This window comes from Hylobates moloch, unplaced genomic scaffold (genome assembly GCF_009828535.3).
Source record: "Hylobates moloch isolate HMO894 unplaced genomic scaffold, HMol_V3 SCAFFOLD_6, whole genome shotgun sequence".
NCBI classification, from domain to species: domain Eukaryota; kingdom Metazoa; phylum Chordata; class Mammalia; order Primates; family Hylobatidae; genus Hylobates; species Hylobates moloch.
In genome coordinates this window covers 155,325,118-155,345,352 of record NW_026652281.1, presented here as the reverse complement: position 1 = coordinate 155,345,352, position 20,235 = coordinate 155,325,118, and the positions used below count along the sequence as shown (strand labels likewise).

Genomic DNA, 20,235 nt, shown 5'->3' with positions numbered 1-20,235 from the left:
AATTCATGAAAATTTAAAAAATCTTTCAAATTTATGAAAATAGGGACACAGTTTGCCAAAGATTCCTGGGATGCAGCTAAAACAGTGTCAAGAAGAAAGTGTACATCGCTAAACGCATTCATCGAAAAGTCAGATCTCAAGTTAACAATTAATTTGGTACATAAAGGAACTAGAAAACCAACCAACCTCAAAGCTTGCAGAAGCAAATAACTTAAATTGGAGAAAAACTTAATGAAATTGAGATGCAAAAATCTATACGAAAGATTAATAAAATCAAGAGTAGCTTCTGTGAAATACTTAAACAAGATGGATAGACTGCTAGCTAAAGGAAAAAAAAGAGAAGATCCAAATAAATATAATTGGAAATGACAAAGATGGCATTACAGCTGATCCCATAGAAATACAAAGAACTCTCAGAGAATACTGTGAACAATGCTTTGCACGTGTGCACAAGTTAGAAAATCTAGAGGAAATGGATACATTGGGGAAACACACAATCTCCCGCGATTGAATCAGGAAAAGCTTGAAACCTTGAACAGAACAATATTGAGCTCAGAATGAATCAGTAATAAAACCTCAAAAAAAAGGCCCTGCAGCAGATGGATTCACAGCCAGATTCCCAGATGCATAAAGATAAATTGGCAACAATCCTATGGAAACTTTTTTTTTTTTTTTTTTGAGACAGAGTCTTGCTCTGTTGCCCAGGCTGGAGTGCAGTGGTGCAATCTCGGTTCACTGCAAGCTCCACCTCCTGGGTTCACACCATTCTCCTGCCTCAGCCTGGGACTTCAGGTGCCCGCCACCATGCCTGGCTTATTTTTTTTTCATATTTTTAGTAGAGACGGGGTTTCACCATGTTAGCCAAGATGGTCTCGATCTCCTGACCTTGTGATCCGCCCACCTCAGCCTCCCAAAGTGCTGGGATTACAGGCGTGAGCCACCACGACCGGCCCCTACTGAAACTATTTTAAATAACCAAAGAAGAGAGGCTCCTCCATAATTCATTCTCTGAAGCCAGCATCAGCCTAATACTAAAATCTGACAGGGACGTGACAACGAGACAACGAAAGAAAACCTCAGACCAGTATTTGTGATGAACATAGAAGCAAAAATCTTCAACAAAGTGCTAGCAAGCTGAATCCAGCAGCACATGAAAATGTTAATTCACCATAATCAAGTAGGCTTTATTCTGGGGATGCAAGGTTGCTTCAACATTTGCAGTAACAAATGTGATTCACTACATGAACAGATTAAAAGCCAAAACCATATGATCATCTATATAGATGCAGAAAAAACTTTTCATAAAATGCAACATCCTCTCATGATAAAAACCCTAACAGGCTGGGTACGGTGCCTCCCAACACACTGGGGAGTGAAGCGGGAGGGTAGCTTGAGCCCAGGAGTTCAAGGGCCCGCCTGAGCAACATAGACCCATCTCTACCAAAATGTATATATATATGCGCCCAGTGTGGTGGTGCATGCCTGCATTTTCAGCTACTCAGGAGGCTGAGGCGGATAGATCACTTGAGCTTAGGAGCTTGAGGCTGCAGTGAGCTGTGATCATGCCACTGTACTCCAGCCTGGGCAACAGAGTGAGACCCTCAAAAAATGAAATCAGATATAAAATAATAAACTAAAATGTGAGGAGCACAGGAAATAATACAAAGAAGGTGGGAAACATCTCCAGCGGGGAGATGTGTGTTGTTTCCCTCTATGTGTCCATGTGTTATTATTTATCTCACACTTATAAGTGAGATTATGTGTTATTTGGTTTTCTGTTCTGCATTAGTTTGCTAAGGATAATGGTCTCCAGCTCCATCCATGTCCCTGCAAAGGACATGATCTTGTTCTTTTTCGTTAGCCTGCAATATCTGCATATTCCTACCTACTACCTGACCACTTCAGCTAATCCTATGTCACAAGCTAAGGTTCTGTGACTTGTAGCCTCCACTTCAGGGACTATATTTTATTTTGTAGCTATTGTATTCTGAGCCTTGATCTTAGTGGTCCAAGATTATAGCATCGGCTTCCAGAGAGGATGGAGGAAGAGAAAGTCAAGAAGCAAAAAGAGCATGATCAATATGCCTCTTAAGGCTCCTGGGAGCTGCTAAGTGATGCTTTGCTCGCAAATTATCAGCTGGAAGTAGAGACAGGGCCATATCTAACTAACAGAGGGGCTAAGATATGCAGTCTCCATCCTGGGGAGCCATATGCCTAGTCCAAAAATGGGGTTCTATCACTTTGGAAGTGAAGAGTGGTAACTAGGGCAGAACAGCAGTCTCTGCCATAGAAAGATATCAGTATAATTCCCATTTTGTGGTCTAAAGAGGCTGAGTGCTTCTTGAGAATAAGTGGTAAAGCCGATGCCAACCTGTGTAATCTGTCTAGTACTCGTTAGTTATTTTTCTGGATCCTCTCCCTCCTCCCACCCTCTGTCCTCTGATAGGCCCCAGGGTGTGTTTTTCTCCTCTGTGTGTTCATGTGTTCTCATCATTTGACTCTGATTTATAAGTGGTAATATCCCATGTTTGCTTTTCTCTTTCTGTGTTAGTTTGCTAAGGATAAGGGTCTCCAGCTCCATCATGTCCCTGCAAAGGACATGATCTCATTGTATTTTATGGCTGCGTAGTATTCCATAGTGTATATTACCACATAGTCTTTATCCAGACTTAAACGTAAAACCCAAAACTATAAAAACCCCTGACAACAGCATAGGCAGTACCATTCAGGACATAGGCATGGGCAAAGATTTCATGACAAAGACACCAAAAGCCAGATTTGACAAATGGGATCTAATTAAACTAAAGAGCTTCTGCACAGCAGAAGAAACTGTCAGCACAGTAAAGAGGCAACCCATAGAATAGGAGAATATTTTTGCAAACCTTGCATCCAACAAAGGTCTAATATCCATCATCTATAAGGAACTGAACTTAAACAAATTTATAAGAAAAACAGGTGGCTAGATGAACTGGTAGTTGAAGTTTCCACTTTGTGAGAAACCTACTCCTCCACTCATTCTGGATCCCCTTGCTAGAGACTGTGTCTTCCCAAATTGTCAGCACTAGAGTTCCAAGAAGACTGGAAGCATTGGCAGTTGCAGAAAAGTAGAGGCAGCTGTGGCAGCCCAGGCTGAGCAGGTGCAGGAGTTCCAGAGCCCTGGGGCCATGGCCTGGGCTGACGCATACTGGAGATGGGATCAGCCTGCGTGCGATGCGCACTGTGAGCAGCAGGCAGGGCCAAACCACCTTTTCTGCCTGCACGTGGTACGCGTGTGTGTGTTCCCCTCTCTCCCCACCCCCGCCATGGAGGCAGCGTGGCACGTGTGGCCTGGCATGCATCCACAGTGAGGAGAAGAGCTCCGCTTCCCTCAGGACCCCACTGGGTGCCGCTGGCAGCTTCCAGGTGACTTGGGCCCCTGTCCTGGGGAAGAAACAGCTCCCGTCCCCGGTGCTGACTGCTGAGGACGGAGCTTCCTTCTGTGCGGGCTTTTCCACAGCACGACTGCTCCAGCATTTTTCCTTCAAGGTGAGTATAGAAGGTTTCATTTTCTTCTGTGTTCTGTTTCTTCTTGTCAGGTTCTCAGTCGTTTTGCTCTTTCTCTGGTAGTATTTTAGTCTTTATTTTTCAGTGTTTTTCGTTTCCCCACCAAGGGCTTTTGAGGGTGGCAACATAGCAGGCTGTGGTATTTTTAGGGGTTCAGGATTTTTTCTCAGGGAAACTCCCCCATGTAGATAGAGAGGGAAGCTGCAGCTGCCGGAATAAGGGGAAACCCAGCCCAGGTTGAGGGAAGGGGCCAGGCCCAGGTTTGGCTGCAGGTGTCCAAGCCTCAGAAGGAGGAAAAGAGATCCTAGCTGCCTCCACGCTTCCATAGGTTTGAAAACATGCGTTCCAGCTGTCCGGACACAGGGGCTGCTTTTCTCCATCCACCAGCAGCAAGTGTCCCCCTGTACATCCTGTCATGGCCACGTGACGGGGTAGGGAGCTTCACTGCAGTTTAATGTTGTCTTTGCAGAAATATATTTCAGGGTCCCCACCCAAGTTTCGGTGGATCATTTGTTCTTTTTTCTCGTTGTTGTTGCTACTGAGTACTGTGTATATGTTCTGTATTTTCCATAACAAGCTGTTAGCAGATACATGAGTCCTCCAAACCCTCTTTCAAACCTTTCTCATGGAGCTTGTCGTTTGCTTTGCCGAGCAGCAGCTTTTCAGTCTGCGTAGCCTCTTGCATATCTGTGTTTGCTTTTGTTGCTTGTGATTTTAGTGCCTAAGTTAAAAAAAAAAATCATTCACATATAATGTCCATTCTCAATGAACTTTTACTGCTACATGTCCTTTTTTTCACTTTCTTTTCTTTTTTTTTTTTTTTTTGAGACGGGGTTTTCGCTCTTGTTGCCCAGGCTGGAGTGCAATGGCGCGATCTTGGCTCACCACAACCTCCGCTTCCCAGGTTCAAGCGATTCTCCTGCCTCAGCCTCCCTAGTAGCTAGGATTACAGGCAGGTGCCACCATGCCAGGATAATTTTGTATTTTTAGTAGAGACGGGTTTCTCCATGATGGTCAGGCTGGTCTCAAACTCCCAACCTCAGGTGATCCGCCTGTTTCGGCCTCCCAAAGTGCTGAGATTACAGGCGTGAGCCTCTGCGCCCAACCTTCATTTTCTTTTCTTTTTTAAAACTCTTTCCAACTTGTGGACATGGATTCAAGTTGCCCCGAAAGTAACCTCCCCTATCTTTGCTTACAGGAATGTTATTATTTTCATGGTTTCAGGTCTTGTGTTGAGGTCCACTTTGAGTTGGTTTTTTGCATTGTGTAACAGAGGGTTCCGTTCCCTTTTGCGATAGGGATATTGGTTTTCTCAAAACCATTTAATGAAGAACATTTCTTATCCCCATTGTGTCTTCTGATCCCTGATGCTCATTCCATTTGCTATGGAGGTGTCTACCCAGTAGTGGGATTGCTGATCATATGGTAGTTACATTTCCTTTCTTTTTTTTGAGACAGAGTCTTGCTGTGTTGCCTAGGCTGGAGTAACATTCATTCCAGTAAGAGTGAAATGGCACACTGCAGCCTCGACCTCCCAGGATCAAGTGATGTTCTCACCTCAGCTTCTCGAGTAACTGGGACTACAGGCGTATCCCACCATGCCTGGCTTTTTTTTTTTTTTTTTTTTTTGTAAGAGATGAGATTTTGCCACATGGCCAAGGCTGGTCTCGAACTCCTGAGCTCAAGCGATATGCCCACATTGGCCTCCTACTAGGCGTGTTTTCAGTTTTTTGAGGGACCTCCAACTCTTTAGCATAGTTTATAAACTAATTTATTTTCCCACCAACAGTGTGTAAGAGTTCTCTTTTCTCTATACCTATACCAGCATTCTTCTTTTTAAATTTTTTTTTATGGCCAGGCACAGTGGGTCACACCTGTTATCCCAGTACCTTGGGATGCTGAGGTAGACAGATCCCTGAAGTCCAGGAATTTGAGAGTAGCCTAGGCAACATGGCAAAACCCCATTTCTACAAAAAAATACAACACTAGCCAGGCGTAGTGGTGCATGCCAGTAGTCCCAGCTACTCCGGAGGCTGAGGTGGGAGGATCACTTGAGCCTGGGACGGGAAGGCTTCAGTGAGCAGAGATCTTGCCGCTGCACTCCAGCCTTGGGGACAGAGTGAGTCCCTGTCTCAAAAACTTTTTTGTAAATCTTTTTAGTAACATTTATTTCAGTAAGAGTGAAATGGCATCTGAATGTGGTTTTGAAGTACATTTTTCCTGATGAATAGTGATGCTGAGGACCTTTACTTTCACCTGTTGGCCAGTTTCATGTCGTCTTTGCTGAGATGTCTATTCAGATTTTTTTGCCCAGTATTAGTTTAGATACGTATTTTTATGCTTAGAATTTTGTTTTCTTTATACATGTTTGATGACATCCAGTTGTCACTCATAATACACTCAAATTTTCAAACAGTTTTGGTTTTGAGACAGACAGAGTATCACTCTGCCACCCAGGCTGGAGCCCAATGGCACCTCACATGAACACGCATTTTGGATATCTACAGCTTTGGGATGTAATTTGCTATCAAGGATTGTAAGCTCTCCAACTTAGTTTGTATTTCTCAGGATACCTCAGATATTCAGGGCCGTTTGTGGTTTCATGTGAATATTAGCATTGTGTATTCAGATTTCTTAATTTTTTTGTGCATAATGAAGTACATTATTAGAGAGCATGCTGAGACATTTTGTTTCTCTGGGATATATTGATATATGTGTATTTTGAGTAGTGATCAAACTAGGGTACTTAGCATATCTGTTTCCAAAGATCAGGTATTATTTCTCTGTTGAGAGAACAAATTGTTCCTTTCTAGCTTTTTTGAAAAATACAACACAATATTTTGTTAACCAGTCACCGAGCTGTGGTATAGAACACCAGAATGTATTTGTCATCTAACTGCAACTATGTTTCCAAAATGAATCTTTCACATCCCCCTCATTCTCCCCTGCTCAGCAAACCACTACTGTACTTCTACTTCTTGAACGTAAAGATTTTGGATTCCATATAAGTGAGATGATGCTGTGCTTGTCTTTCTATGCCTGGCTTATTTTACTTAACATAATATTTTCCAGGTTCATTCATGTTGTTCGAAACGAGAAGGACATGATTTGCATATGGCTGAGGATCATTGTGTTGTGCGGATATCCCACTGTTTCCTCCTCCCTTTGCCTGTGGATGATCGGGTAGCTTGATTCCCTATCTTGGGTATCATGAATTGTGCTTCATTAAACACAGGAAGGCAGGTAACTCCTTAAGGGACAGGTTTCCTTTGCTGTAAATGAAAAACCGAGTGTGGGAATGACTAGATGAACTGGAAGTGGTAATTTTAATTTTTTGAGGGAGCTCCAACTTTTTTTCACAGTATATACACTAATTTTCAATGCCACCAACAGCGTATAAGAGTTTCCATTTGCATGAATCTACATAGGCCCCTGCCTTCCAAAACTTCTATTGCTCCTTTGAGTAATGCTCATTCTCAGTGGAGTTTGACGGTATCTTAGTGTGTGTTTGGCATGAGAGTGATGAGGTGCCACTCTTCTTTTAGCTGTGAGTCAATTTCATGTTTTCTTTGCAGAAGTGGCTACCGCAGGTCCTTTGCACATTTGTTGCTTGTGTATTTGTTTGTATCCTTTCCCCCCACTTAGTAGTTTTAGTTTCTTGAATAGGTTTGAAATTTATGATTTTCCGTAATTTTCTCCCAATCACCTTTTCCCCCAAGGTAGGATGCCTTCTCTTTGGGTTCGTTGTTTTCTCTCTCATGTAGAGAGGTCTAAAATGTTTCTTAGTCTCAAACGCTGATATTTGCTTTTGTTAGCAGTGATTTCTGTGTCCCATTGAGGGGGAGGTGAAGCCGTGGTATTTGTCTATGGGTACACAGATTAAAGTTTTGCCACAAAGAAACGCTGATCCTGTGTTTTCCCCTTGGAGTTTTTTGGTTTCAGGATTGAATTTGGGTGTTCAGTTGGTTTTGCATTGATTTTTTTTTTTTTTTTTTTGAGACAGAGTCTTGCTCTGTTGCCCAGGCTGGAGTGCAGTGGCACAATCTTGGCTCACTGCAAGCTCCGCCTCCCGGGTTCACGCCATTCTCATGCCTCAGCCTCCCGAATAGCTGGGACTACAGGCGCCCGCCACCACGCCCGGCTATTTGTTTTTTTTTTTTTTTTTTGTATTTTTAGTACAGATGGGGTTTCACCATGGTCTCAATCTCCTGACCTTGTGATCGGCCTGCCTCAGCCTCCTAAAGTGCTGGGATTACAGGTGTGAGCCACCGCGCCTGGCCGCATTGATTTTTATGTATTGCGCAACATAAGGGAACTGTTTCAATCTTTGGCACACGAATACCCAGTTTTCTCAACAGTTATGCCTTTGGTGAGCTTTTGCAGACTATGTTTTCACTGTGTAAAATTTTAGGTTGATTATTTGGCTCCCCAGTTTTGTCCATTCAGTGTCTTTCTCTGTTTATGCCAGTAACGAATTGTTTGGATCACTATAGGTTTCCTCTTTTCCTTTTTTAAGAATTTATTTTCAGCTCCTAGCCTTGGTTTCTAAAGTAACACCTCCTTGTATTGTGAGTAAAGGGTGCAGTTTGCAGGTGGGGCACGTGGTGTATAGCAGGGAGCTGAAGCTTGGGTTCCCAGTGAACCCCATCACCCAGGCAGTGAGCACAGTAGCAGTCGAGTGGTTCTACTGCCAAGTCTCCCTGTTTTCCTCCTTTTTCCATCTGGTTGGCCTAGTGTCTGGTTTTTTTTTTTTTTTCATCTTTATGTTTGGGTGTGTTCAGTGTTTAGCTTCCACCTGTAAGTGAGAACAGGATGTATTTGGTGTTCTGTCCTTGTTTTAGCTTGCTTAGCATAGTGGCCTCCAAGTCCATCCTTGTTGCTGCTGAGGGCATGATTTCTTTTTAAATCTACATAGAATTTTACGGTGTCTATGTACCAAACTTAAAAAATAATATAATCCACTGTTGATTTGCACATAGGTCCATCTCAGGATTTAGTTCTTGTGAATAGCACTTCTGAGAACATAGGAGTGCATGTGTCCTTTTGTTAGAAGCATTTGTTTTCCTTTGGGTAGATACCCAGTGGTGGGATTGCTGGGTCAGAGGGTAGTTCTTTTGTAAGTACCCTGAGTAATCTCCAGGCCACTTCCCACATTGTGAGAGCTAGTTAGCATTCACACTGAGAGTGCAGCAGCCTTCCCTGTCCTCTGCTACCTCACCAGCATGTTATGTTTTGACTTGGACGAAGGGCCATTCTGAGTGGCATCAGATGGTGTCTCATTGTGCTTGTGAGTTGCGTTTCTCTGATGATTAGTGATGTTGAGCGTTTTTTCATGCCTGTCGGTCACTTGTCTGTCCTGCCTTGACAAGTGTGCGTTTATGGTTTTTGCCCATTTTTAAAATTGAATTATTTGCTTTTCTGCTTTTTGATTTAAGGTCATGGTAGATTCTGGCTATAAGACCTTGATCAGAAATAGTTTGGGAACAATTAATCGATCCTGTAGCCTGTGTATTCAACGTGATGGTGATTTCTTTTGCAGTGCTGCAGATGTTTCATTTCTTAGGCCTGACTAGTTCATTTTGGTTTTTCTTGCCATTGCTTTTGGGGACTAAGCCATATAAATCGTTTACCAAAGCCTGTGTTGAGAAAGGTATTTCCTAGGTTTTCTTGTAGGACTTTCATAGTTTGAGGTCTTCTTCTGAAATCTTTCATTCACCTTGAGTTAGGTTTTGCATATGGTGAGAGGTAGGGCTCCAGCGTTACTCTTCTGCCAGCCACTCATCCCAGCAGCATTCATTGCACAGCGAGTCCTTCGTCCATTGCTTATTTTTGTGGATTTTGTTGAAAGCCAGATGATTGTCATTGTGCAGGGTTACTTCTGGGTTCTCTGCTCTGTCTAGGTGGAAGTGGGTCTGTAGCTTTGGGATGAAATTGGAAAGTGGAGAATGTACTGTGTCTGACATAGTTTGGATTTCTCAGCCTGGCTTTGGAATTTCAGGGCATTTAGTGGTTGCATGAGAATTTTCACATTGTTTCTTTACATTTCTTTAAAAACAAACTTGGGGCTGGGCGCGGTGGCTCACGCCTGTAATCCCAGCACTTTGAGAGGCCGAGGTGGGTGGATCACGAGGTCAGGAGCTGGAGACCATCCTGGCTTACATGGTGAAACCCCGTCTCTACTAAAAATACAAAAAATTAGCCGGGCGCAGTGGCGGGCGTGTGTGTTCCCAGCTACTCGGGAGGCTGAGGCAGGAGAATGGCATGAACCCGGGAGGTGGAGCTTGCAGTGAGCTGAGATGGTGCCACTGCACTCCAGCCTGGGCGACTGAGCGAGACTCCGTCTCAAAAAAACAAACAAACTTGCTCCGTAGTAAAGATGCACAACTAGAGGGTAGAGTGGGACGTTTTGGTCCACACATGCATTGTGTCATGGTGGAATCGGGATACTTAGCATTTCTTTTGCCTCATAGAGTTATTTCTTTGAGGGGAGGACATTTCGGAATCATCCTCGTTAGCTGTCCTGAAAATTACCCTCTGATAATATTATCCCTAGTCACTCTGCTGAGGAATAGAACTATGGGTTTTATCCTTCTCATAAAATGTGGAACTTTGTATCCATTTTGATTCCCTGCCCAAGGCCCACCTTCCCCCCAAACCCTGGTAAGCACTAGGGTGCTTTCTAGGTCTATGAGATAAAGATTTTTAGATGCCTCATGAGTGAAGTGATGCAATGTTTGTCTTTCTCAGTGTAGCTGATTTCATTTACTATCATTTCCTCCAGGTTCAACCATGTGGCTCCCAATGACATGATTTCAGTATCTGTGTCTGGCTGAAGAGTGTCCACGGTGAATGGACACTGTGGTTTCTGTATCCCATCATCTGTGGATGGATAGGTAGGTTGATTTCTCATCTTAGCTATTGTGAATAGTGCCACAGTCAGATGGGAAGGCAGATACCTCTTCCATAGACTGATTTCTTTTGCTTTGAATGTATACCCAGCAGTACCATGGCTAAATGAAATGGTAGTTCTTTTTTTCAGTGTTTTGAGGAACCTCCAACTGATTCCTGTAGAGTGTATACCAAAATATTCCTACCAGCTGTGGATAAGATTTCCCCTCTCTGGAAACCCACACCAGCATTTGTCTTGTATATATGTGTTCCCTTTTGGTATTTATTTCAATTAGAGTGACATGGTATCTGAGTGTTTTTTGGATTTCCATTTTTTCATAACTAGTGATGTTAACCAAGTGTTTGTAAACTTGTTTTCAATTTTACGTCTTCTTTGAAGAAAAGTTTATTCAGGTTCTTGGCCCATTTGCAATGGTTTGGTTATCAGTTTCTCTGTTTTTTTGTTTTGTTCTTTGCTAGTTAGTGGTGTCAGTACTGTACCTTGTACCTTTTCCAGAGCAACCCCGATCAGCTGTGTGTTTCCCCAAACCTTTCTTCTCGTCTTCAGGTGCCTTTTGTTTTCTTGTTTCCTTTGTGAGTACAGGGTCTTCATTTTGATATAGTCCCACATGTGTATAATTCCCTGGTTGCCTGTGATGTTGGTGATTAATCAAGACAAAACATACTCACTACTAAGGCAATCTTTTGTCAATGATTTTTCTCCCATATTTTTGTGGTTTTCTGTTTTCAAACTCTAAACATCCATATGCGTTGTTCTAAGTATACACACATGCCAGGTTGTCTTTTGTTTTTTTATTTTTATTTTTTTGTTGTTGTTTTTTTTAGAAGGAGTCTGGCTTTGTCGTCACGTCGACTGCCAGAATGGAGTGCAGTGGCGCGATCTCAGCTAACCTCAACCTCCACCTCCTGGATTCAAGTGATTCTCCAGCCTCAGCCTCCCGATTAGCTGAGATTACAGGCGGCATGCCACTGCGTCTGGCTAATTTTTGTATTTTTAGTAGAGAGCGGGTTTCACCATGTTGGCCAGGCTGGTCTCGAACTCCTGACCTCAGTTGACTCACCCACCTCAACCTCCCAAAGTGCTGGGATTACAGGCATGAGCCACTGCCCCGGCCAGGTTTTTTTTTAATAGCTTAATGATTTCAAGTTTTGTGTATATTCTGTCATCCGTTTCAAATTGTTTATGGTGTATTTTGTACCACAGGTGTCCTATCTCATTCTTTTGCATATGGATATCCAGTTTTCAGTGCCAAATATTGAACAGACTCTCCCTTCCCCATTGTGTTTCCTGGCATTGTTTTTAAATGTGTTTACTGTAGATGAATTTGGGTTTATTATTTGGCTCCCTCATTTTGCCCATTGCCCTGTGTTTCTGTGGGCATGCCTGTAACATATTGGTTGCGTCACTATAGCTTTGAGATGTAAATAGGAATGAGGTCTATGATGCATCCACCATAGTTTGGATTTGTAAAGATGGCTTTGGAAACCCAGGGCATTTTATGATTCCATGGGAATTTTGGTAGTGTTTATTCAAACTTTGTTGTAATTGCTGTATAGTATATGTATACAACTAGAGGATGCAAGGGACACTTTGACATAGGTATACACATTGTAATGAACAAATAGCGGGATTTAACATTCCTGATACCTAGTATAGTTATTAGTTATTAGTGGAGAAAAAATTCAGTCTTCTCTACCTGCTATTTTAAAGATTATTCTAGGATATTGTGAACCTATGAACCCTGCTCTGCAATAGAACACTGGAATTCAGTCCTCTCATCTAAGTGTGTCTCTGTACTCATTTCAGCAGGTGTGTTTCTCTGAACACCTGCTTTGCCCTTCTGCTTGCTGCCATGCCTCAGCCTCAGTGGCATTCTGCTCACCCTTGCCATGCTCCTTTGAGCCATGGGAGGCTGCACAAGCTGTGGCCTCAGACTGGAACTCTCTTCTCCCGGCCTTTCCCACATAATTCCAATTCTCCTTCACATCCCTCCTCACGTGTTGCTTCCTCAAGGAAGCTTATCCCAGATCTCTTTCACTAGATCACATTCCCATTTCTCAGTTGCATCTGGCTGACTGTGCTTCCTAACACTTGTCACTGTGACAGTTTTATAGATGTGTGTGGTTATATAGCTAACCTCTGACTGTAAGATGACAGAAGTTGTGTCTGTGTTGCCTCACCATTGTATCTCCAATGCCTGGCAAGTAGTTGAAGCTTAGTGAATCTTTATAAGTATGTAACTCTCTTCAGATACCTCTACTTAAAATCGCAATTCACCATGAAGCCACGGGAAAGAAGGATTGATTGCATGGAAGGTGAATCTGCTTTAAACAGTTATCTCTCTTATAAATTCATGGGTCTCTTTCCTGTAATTCTGTGACCCCAACTAGTAGGGAGACAGTGAAGCCAGAGAGTATCACAGTGGCTTCCTCCAAGGCTCTGAACTGCAGACCTGGACATACAGAAGCCAGAGTTTAAGGCAGGCCCTGAGCTCAGACTTTGGGTCTATTTCCCACCTTACAATATTTTTTATTTTTTATTTTTTGACACAGGATCTCATTCTGTCATCAAGGCTGAAGTACAGTGGTGCAATCATAGCTCACCAAAGCCTCAAATTGCTGGGCTCAAGTGATCATCCTATCTCAGCATCCTGAGTAGCTGGGACTACAGGTCCCTGCCACAACACCCAGCCTTATTTTTTTTGTAGACATGAGGGCTCACTCTTGCCCAGGCTGGTCTTGAACTCCTGGCCTCAAGCTATCCTACCACCTTGGCCTCCCAAAGTGCTGGGATTACAGGAGTGAGTTACCATGGTGGCCGGGAGTTCTGTATATATTCTACATATAAGTCTCCTTTCAAATATTTGACTCGCAAAAATGTTCTCTCCTTCTATGGTGTGTCATTTCACTTTCTTGATGATGTCCTCTGAAGCGGGAAAGTTTTGAGTTTTGTTGTAGTACAATTTATATATTTTTCTTTGTAGCTTATGCTTTTCTTGTCACATCTGAGAAAATACTGCCTGATCTAAGGTCACAAAGATTTGCACCCATTTTTTTCAGAGTTTTATTTATTTATTTATTTATTGAACGGAGTCTTGCTCTGTCGCCCAGGCTGGAGTGCAGTGGCCCAATCTCAGCTCAGTGCAGCTTCTGTATCATGGCTTCCAGTGAGTCTCCTGCCTCAGCCTCTTGGGTAGCTGGGATTATAGGCACATGCCACCACGCCCAGCTAATTTTTATATTTTTAGTAGAGACAGGATTTTGCCATGTTGGTTAGGCTGGCCTCGAACTCCTGACCTCAGGTGATCCACCTGCCTCAGCCTCCCGAAGTTCTGGGATTACAGGTGTGAGCCACTGCGCCCGGCCTCTTCTTAGAGTTTTAGCTCATAATTTAGTCTATAATCCATTTTAAGTCACCTTTTGCATATGATGAGGTAGAGGTTCAACCTTATCGTCTTGTATGCGAATATCTAGTTTTCCAAGCATCATATATGGAAAAGACTATTCTTTTCCCATTTGATTGTCTCAGTTGACCACTGTTGAAAATCAATTGACCATATAAGTGAGACTTTATTACGGGACTCTGAATTCTACTCCATTGATCCATGTCTATCCTCATGCCAACACCACATTGTCTTGGTTACTGTAGCTTTGTAGAAAGTTTTGCAATCCAGAAGTGTGAGTCCTCCACCACTGTTCTTCCTTTCAAGATTGTTTTGGCTATTTTGGGTCCTTGCATCTGTATGAATTTTTTTTTTTTTTTTTTTTTGAGACAGTGTAGCTGTGTCACCCAGGCTGGAGTGCAGTGGTACAATCTCAGCTCACTGCAACCTCTGCCTCCAGGGTTCAAGCAATCCTCCAGCCTCAGCCTCCTGGGTAGCTGGGATGACACATGGCCCCCACTATGCCCAGCTAATTTTTTGTATTTTTAGTAAAGACAGGGTTTCACCAGGTTGGCTGGTCTCAAACTTCTGACCCCAGGTAGTCTGTCTGCCTTGACCTCCCAAAGTGCTGGGATTACAGGTGTGAACCACTGTGCCTGGCCTCAAGTTTGTTGAGTATGTTTATCATGAAGGGGTGTTGAATTTTATCAAATGCTTTTTCTGCATCTATTGAGATTACCATGTGGCTTTTGTTCTTTATTCTGTTGATAATGGTATATTGCATAAATTGTTTTTCAGATGTTAAAGCAACCTTGCATTTCTTGGATAAATCCCATTTGGTCATGGTGTAAAATCCTTTTTATACATTGCTGCATTCAGTTTGCCAGTGTTATGTTGAGGATTTTTGCATATGTGTTTGTAAGAGATAATGGTCTGTGGTTTTGATGTAGTGTCTTAGATTTTGGTGTCAGGGAATACTGGCTTCACAGAATGAGTCAGGAAATGTTCATTTTTCTGGAAGAGTTTGTGAAGAATTGCTAATTTTGAGCTTTGGCTTTTTTTGTGTTTAAAATTTTAAAATTACAAATTCAATATTTTTACTTGTTATATTTCTAGTCAAGTTTTCTTTTTATTCTCGAATCGGTTTTGGTAGTTTGTGTCTTTCTAGGAATTTGTCCATTTCATCTAAATTATCTAATTTGTTGGCATGTGGTTCACAGTATTTGCCTACAATTATTGTTTTTGTAAGGTATTAATGCCCTCTCTTTTATTCCTGATTTTGTTCATTGAACTCTCTCTCCTCCCCCCACTGTTTCTGATCATCTGGCTCCAGACTTGGTTATTGTGCTGGGCTTGTGAAAGAACAAAGTTTCGGCTTTATCAATTTCCTCCATTTCTCCTCTTTACATCACTTACTTTTGTTCTAATCCTTATTATTTTCTTCCTTCTCCTTGCTTTTGGTTTGGTCTGCTCTTCTTTTTTTCTGAAATCTTCACGTGTAAAGTTAGGTTATTGACTTTATCTTTCTTCCTTTCTGAGGTTGGTGGTTACAGCTGTAGTTTTCCTCTAAGCACTGCTTTGACTCTAGCCTATAAATTTTGATATGTTGTGTTTTCTCTATTGCTCTAGCAAAGTATTTTCTAATTTCTTTTGTGTTTTTGTCTCTGACCGGTTGGTTGGTTTTTGTTTGTTTGTTTGTTTTTTCTTGAGATGGAGTTTCGCTCTGTTGTCCGGGCTGGAGTGCAGTGGTGTGATGTCGGCTCACTGCAAGCTCCGCCTCCCGGGTTCACGCCATTCTCCTGCCCCAGCCTCCCGAGTAGCTGGGACTACAGGCGCCTGCCAACACACCTGGCTAATTTTTTGTATTTTTAGTAGAGACAGGGTTTCACCATGTTAGCCAGGATGGTCTCAACCTCTTGACTTAGTGATCTGCCTGCCTCGGCTTCCCAGAGTGCTGGGATTACAGGCGTGAGCCACTGCGCCCGGCCATGAAGTCCTTGTTTAATGTTCAAATATCCAACATCCTCATGAGGCCCTAAGCTCCTGAGACCAAGGTAGGTATCTCTACCACCTGGGACTGTGCCAGCCATAGAGTGGGAACTTGGAAGATGTTTTCTGAATGAACAAATTCATCAGAAGAATACTTGCAAAAGAGGAAGAATACAGTGGCAAACTAATTTTAAGAAAAATGGGCTAGGCGTGGTGGCTCACACCTATAATCTTAGCACTTTTGGAGGCCAAGGTGGGAGGATCGCTTTTGTCCAGGAGTTCGAGACCAGCTTGGGCAACATAGCAAGACCCTGCCTCTGAGACAAAATGTGAAGGAAAAATAGCCAGGCATGGTGATGCACACCTGTAGTCTCAGCTGCTCTGGAGGCTGCGGTGGGAGGATCCCTTGAGCCCGGGAAATTGAGGCTGCAGTGAGCTGAGATCATACTATGGCACTCCAGCCTGGGCAACTGAGTGACACGCTGTCTTAAAAAAAAAAAAGCGGAGGGGTCAGGTGGGTGGCTTATGCGTGTAATCCCAGCACTTTGGAAGGCTGAACCAGGAGGATCATTTAAACCACCTGCTACAGGATATAAGCCTGGTCATGTTTCTCAATTCCTGTGAGCTTTAGTTTTCTCTTTTATAGTAGATAATATCCATCCTACAAGTTAGTTGGGTGAGTTATAAACAGTCTGGCACACTGTAGGCATTCAATAAATATTACCATAATTCTCACCATTATTATTTTAGAAGCCTGTTTCCACTCACATTGTAAGATTATCCTGGTAAAAGCAAACAGTATTGCTTTCCTTTGTGTACAAATATCATAACCAAGAGTGAAACACATTGAACAAAAGACAATGCTTTGCCCCATATCAATTAATCCATTGAGGGCTGTCCAGCAATTTATATATAATGGTCACGTACATAGCAAGCTCTGATGTGACTTATGTGAGCACAGGTACAGAGGCATTTGGTCTGAGGGATAGGGCAAGATAATCTAGGCAGTGGTGCTTTGGTTTATTCAACGAATATTTTCTTTTTTGTACTAGAGAAAACTTTTTTTCATCGCCCAGGCTGGAGTGCAGTGGCGCAATCTCTGTTCACTGCAACCTCCACCTCCCAGGCTCAGTGATTCTTGAGTCTCAGCCTTCTGAGTAGCTGAGATTACAGGTGTGTGCCACCACGCCCAGCTAATTTTTTTGTACTTGTAGCAGAGACACAGTTTCAACATGTTGGCCAGGCTGGTCCCGAAGTCCTGACCTCAGGTGATCCACCAGCCTTGGCCTCCCAAAGTGCTGAGATTACAGGCATGAGCCACCGCGCCTGGCCGAGAAACACGTTGCTGCTATTCTTACATAAAATTGGAAGGCTGCAAGACAGCTTTTCAACGAGTCTTTTCTGACCCTTACTCTGTGCCAGGTATTTTCTTAGGACATTAGATATAGTGGTAAATAACACAGTTCCTACTTCCTTTTTTTTTTTTTTTTTTTGAGACAGAGTTTCATTCTTGTTGTCCAGGCTGGAGTACAATGGCACCAACTCAGTTCACTGCAACTTCTCCCTCCTGGGTTCGAGCAGTTCTCCTGTTTCAGCCTCCCAAGTACCTGGAATTACAGACGCCGGCCACCACACCTGGCTAATTTTTGTATTTTTGTACAGACAGGGTTTCATCATGTTGGTCAGGGTGGTCTCAAACTCCTGATCTCAAGTGATCCACCTGCCTCAGCCTCGCAAAGTACTGGGATTACAGGCATCAGCCACCGTGCCTGGCTGACAGTTGCTTCCTTCAAGGAGCTCAGTCGAATGATGGGGAGGCAGAGAGCATTTTAACCCACTTACTGGTGGATTGTTAAGAGTCAGTTCCAGGACGTCAGGTGGCAACTGTTGCTCGGTTCATGGTTTCATTTGCATCCCTGACCTCACATTCTTCCTTGGACACCTTCCCCTCTCCCCTTTAGCCTGGCTGGCTCCTATTTCAAGACTCAGTGCAGATGTCACCTCCTCTTGAAGCATTCCCCATCTCCCAGCCCACCACGGGAGGCTCGCATTTCCCCTTATGCTTCTAGTATTCTGATGCTTTCCATGGATTTCGTGATTGTCTGTTTAGATGTCCATCTGCCTTCTACATTAGCAATTCCTCCAGTGCAAGGAAGATCAGCTTTTTCTTTAAAACCCCAATAGCAGCCACCCTGGCCCCATGAAATTGCTAGTCCCCACCCACTCCCTGAGGCCATTTTGCAATGCTGCCCCTACTCTCTTCATCCCGTTTTGCCCGAATATGGGCAAATATAGATCAGAAGAAGACATGATATGAAATCAAACTTTATTGAAGACTTCAAATAGTGGAAGCGACTTTCAGCGAGGCAAACAAGAACAAAAATAAGAACATAGGTATCCATTATTTCATTCACATGTTTTCAAAACTTCTGTGTCATGCATGATTCCATACCTTGGTAATACTGCTGCAGTAAATGAGACGAAGTCCCTGCCTTCAGGTGCTTGCGTTCTTGTGAAGGGACCAGAGCGAATGGGTACATCTGACATTGATTGAAATGAAATGTGGTTTCAGTAAGTGATAAGAGCTGTGGTTATGATCAATCAGGTTGATGAAATGGAGAGGTTCAGAAATGGGATCTTCAGTGGAGTGGGAGGAAAGATATTTGGCCAGATTTCCCTTAAACCAGGGTTTGCAGCCTGCTTTGCCAGATAGTAGTAGCTCCCGTCTCCCCCACCCCCACAGGAATTTAACTATCTGCCTTACAAATTTTTTAGGCAAACTCCTGTGAGGGTGGGGGAAGCAGGAGCAAATGTGGGAAAAGGGGGTGGGCAGTGGAAATCTCACCTCAGCTGCTGCCCAGATGGGTGTGAAGGAAGGTGTGGGTGCAACTTGCTAAAGAGTGCGGAGCATGGGGCCGCTAGACAGCTGGAGCCGGGGGGTCTGAATCACCCATCTTGCCTCACCTTTCCTGCTGAAGTGCACAAAACACCTCACACACAAGCTGCCCGGTCAGCTCCTCCCCACCACCCTGGAGGGGTCAGTGAGGGTTTTTTTGTTTTTGTTTTTTCCTTAGATGGACTCTTGCTCTGTCTCCAGGCTGGAGTGCAGTGACATGATCTTGGTTCACTGCAACTTCTGCCTCCCGGGTTCAAGTGATTCCCCTGCCTCAGCCTCCCCTGTAGCTGGGACTAGAGGCACGCGCTACCAAGCCTGGCTAATTTTTTCTATTTTAATAGAGAAGGGGTTTCACCATGTTGGCCATGATGGTCTCAATCTCCTGACCTGGTGATTTGCCTACCTTGGCCTCCCAATGTTCTGGGATTACAGACGTGAGACACCGCGCCTGGCCCACTGAGGGTTTCTTTGGGCTGTAACAGGAGATCTTGTTCTAATTGTTATCTGTACGTTAATTAAAATTCTCCTTCCCCAAGAATTAGACACAGAGGGACAGAGGAAATGGGCTGGTTTTGTTCTGCTGTCTATTTATGCACTGTCCACTTACGGCAAATTGCAGTGTTTTCGCTTATAAAAATATCTTATTCTTCTGACGCCTCCGAAAATGATCCGGCCAACATTTTGCAAGGTAATATGCTTCTTACACTCAAGTCAATGATGCACCTGTGACTGTTTTTTTTCTAATGAGAGAGAACTTTGCATTTTCTATTATTGAGGAAGGAGGGTGGACTGAGTTTGTAATCCCAGCTACTGGGGAGGCTGAGGCAGGAGGATTGTTTGAGCCCAGAGTTTGAGATCAGTCTGGGCAAGAGGGAAACCATGAACGAAAGAGAGAAAGGAAGAAATGAGAGAAATAAAGAACTAGAGGCTGGGCACGGCGGCTCACACCTATAATCCCAGCACTTGGGGAAGCCGAGGTGGGCGGATCACGAGGTCAGGAGATCGAGACCATCCTGGCTAACACGGTGAAACCCTGTCTCTACTAAAAATACAAAAAAAAATTAGCCGGACGTGGTGGTGGGTAACTGTAGTCCCAGCTACTCGGGAGGCTGAGGCAGGAGAATGGTGTGAACCCAGGAGCAGAGCTTGCAGTGAGAGGAGATCACACCGCTGCACTCCAGCCTGGGGGACAGAGCGAGACTCTGTCTCAAGAAAAATAAAAAGAGGAGGAGTGAAAGAAAAAGAAGAAAGAGGAAGGGAAGGAGGGAGGAAAGGAGAAGAGAGGGGAAGAGGAAGGGGAATGGAAAGGAAAGGAAAGGGAAGGAAAAAAAAAAAAAAAGAAAGTAATACCAGCCTGGACTGCAAAAGAGGATGGGTCTCTTGAGATTCAGGAATTTAGGTGTTTAACCGCTGGATCTCAAGTTGCCTCCTTTCCGCGTTAGAGAAAACAGCAGCTCTCAGAGTTTTGAGGATTAGGTGAGATACCTACCATATGGAAATTGTACCTAATGATGG

General features: G+C 43.6%; 1 protein-coding gene across 3 annotated transcripts in view; it reads left to right on the top strand.

Annotated features, from left to right (window-relative positions):
* Nucleotides 1-2,803: 2,803 nt before the first annotated feature.
* ZNF354A (zinc finger protein 354A) overlaps nt 2,804-20,235 on the top strand; it is a 50,723-nt gene continuing 33,291 nt past the window's right edge. The window contains exons 1-3 of one of the 3 annotated variants that reach the window (XM_058440205.1): nt 2,804-3,525; nt 6,616-6,726; nt 10,325-10,436. In XM_058440205.1, coding sequence (XP_058296188.1) covers nt 10,393-10,436 — 44 coding nt within the window. In that variant the 5' untranslated portion in view covers nt 2,804-3,525; nt 6,616-6,726; nt 10,325-10,392. Of the gene's footprint in view, nt 3,526-6,615; nt 6,727-10,324; nt 10,437-20,235 lie in introns of those variants that run through there. The other 2 variants (XM_032158827.3, XM_058440209.1) reach the window with 2 other exon arrangements.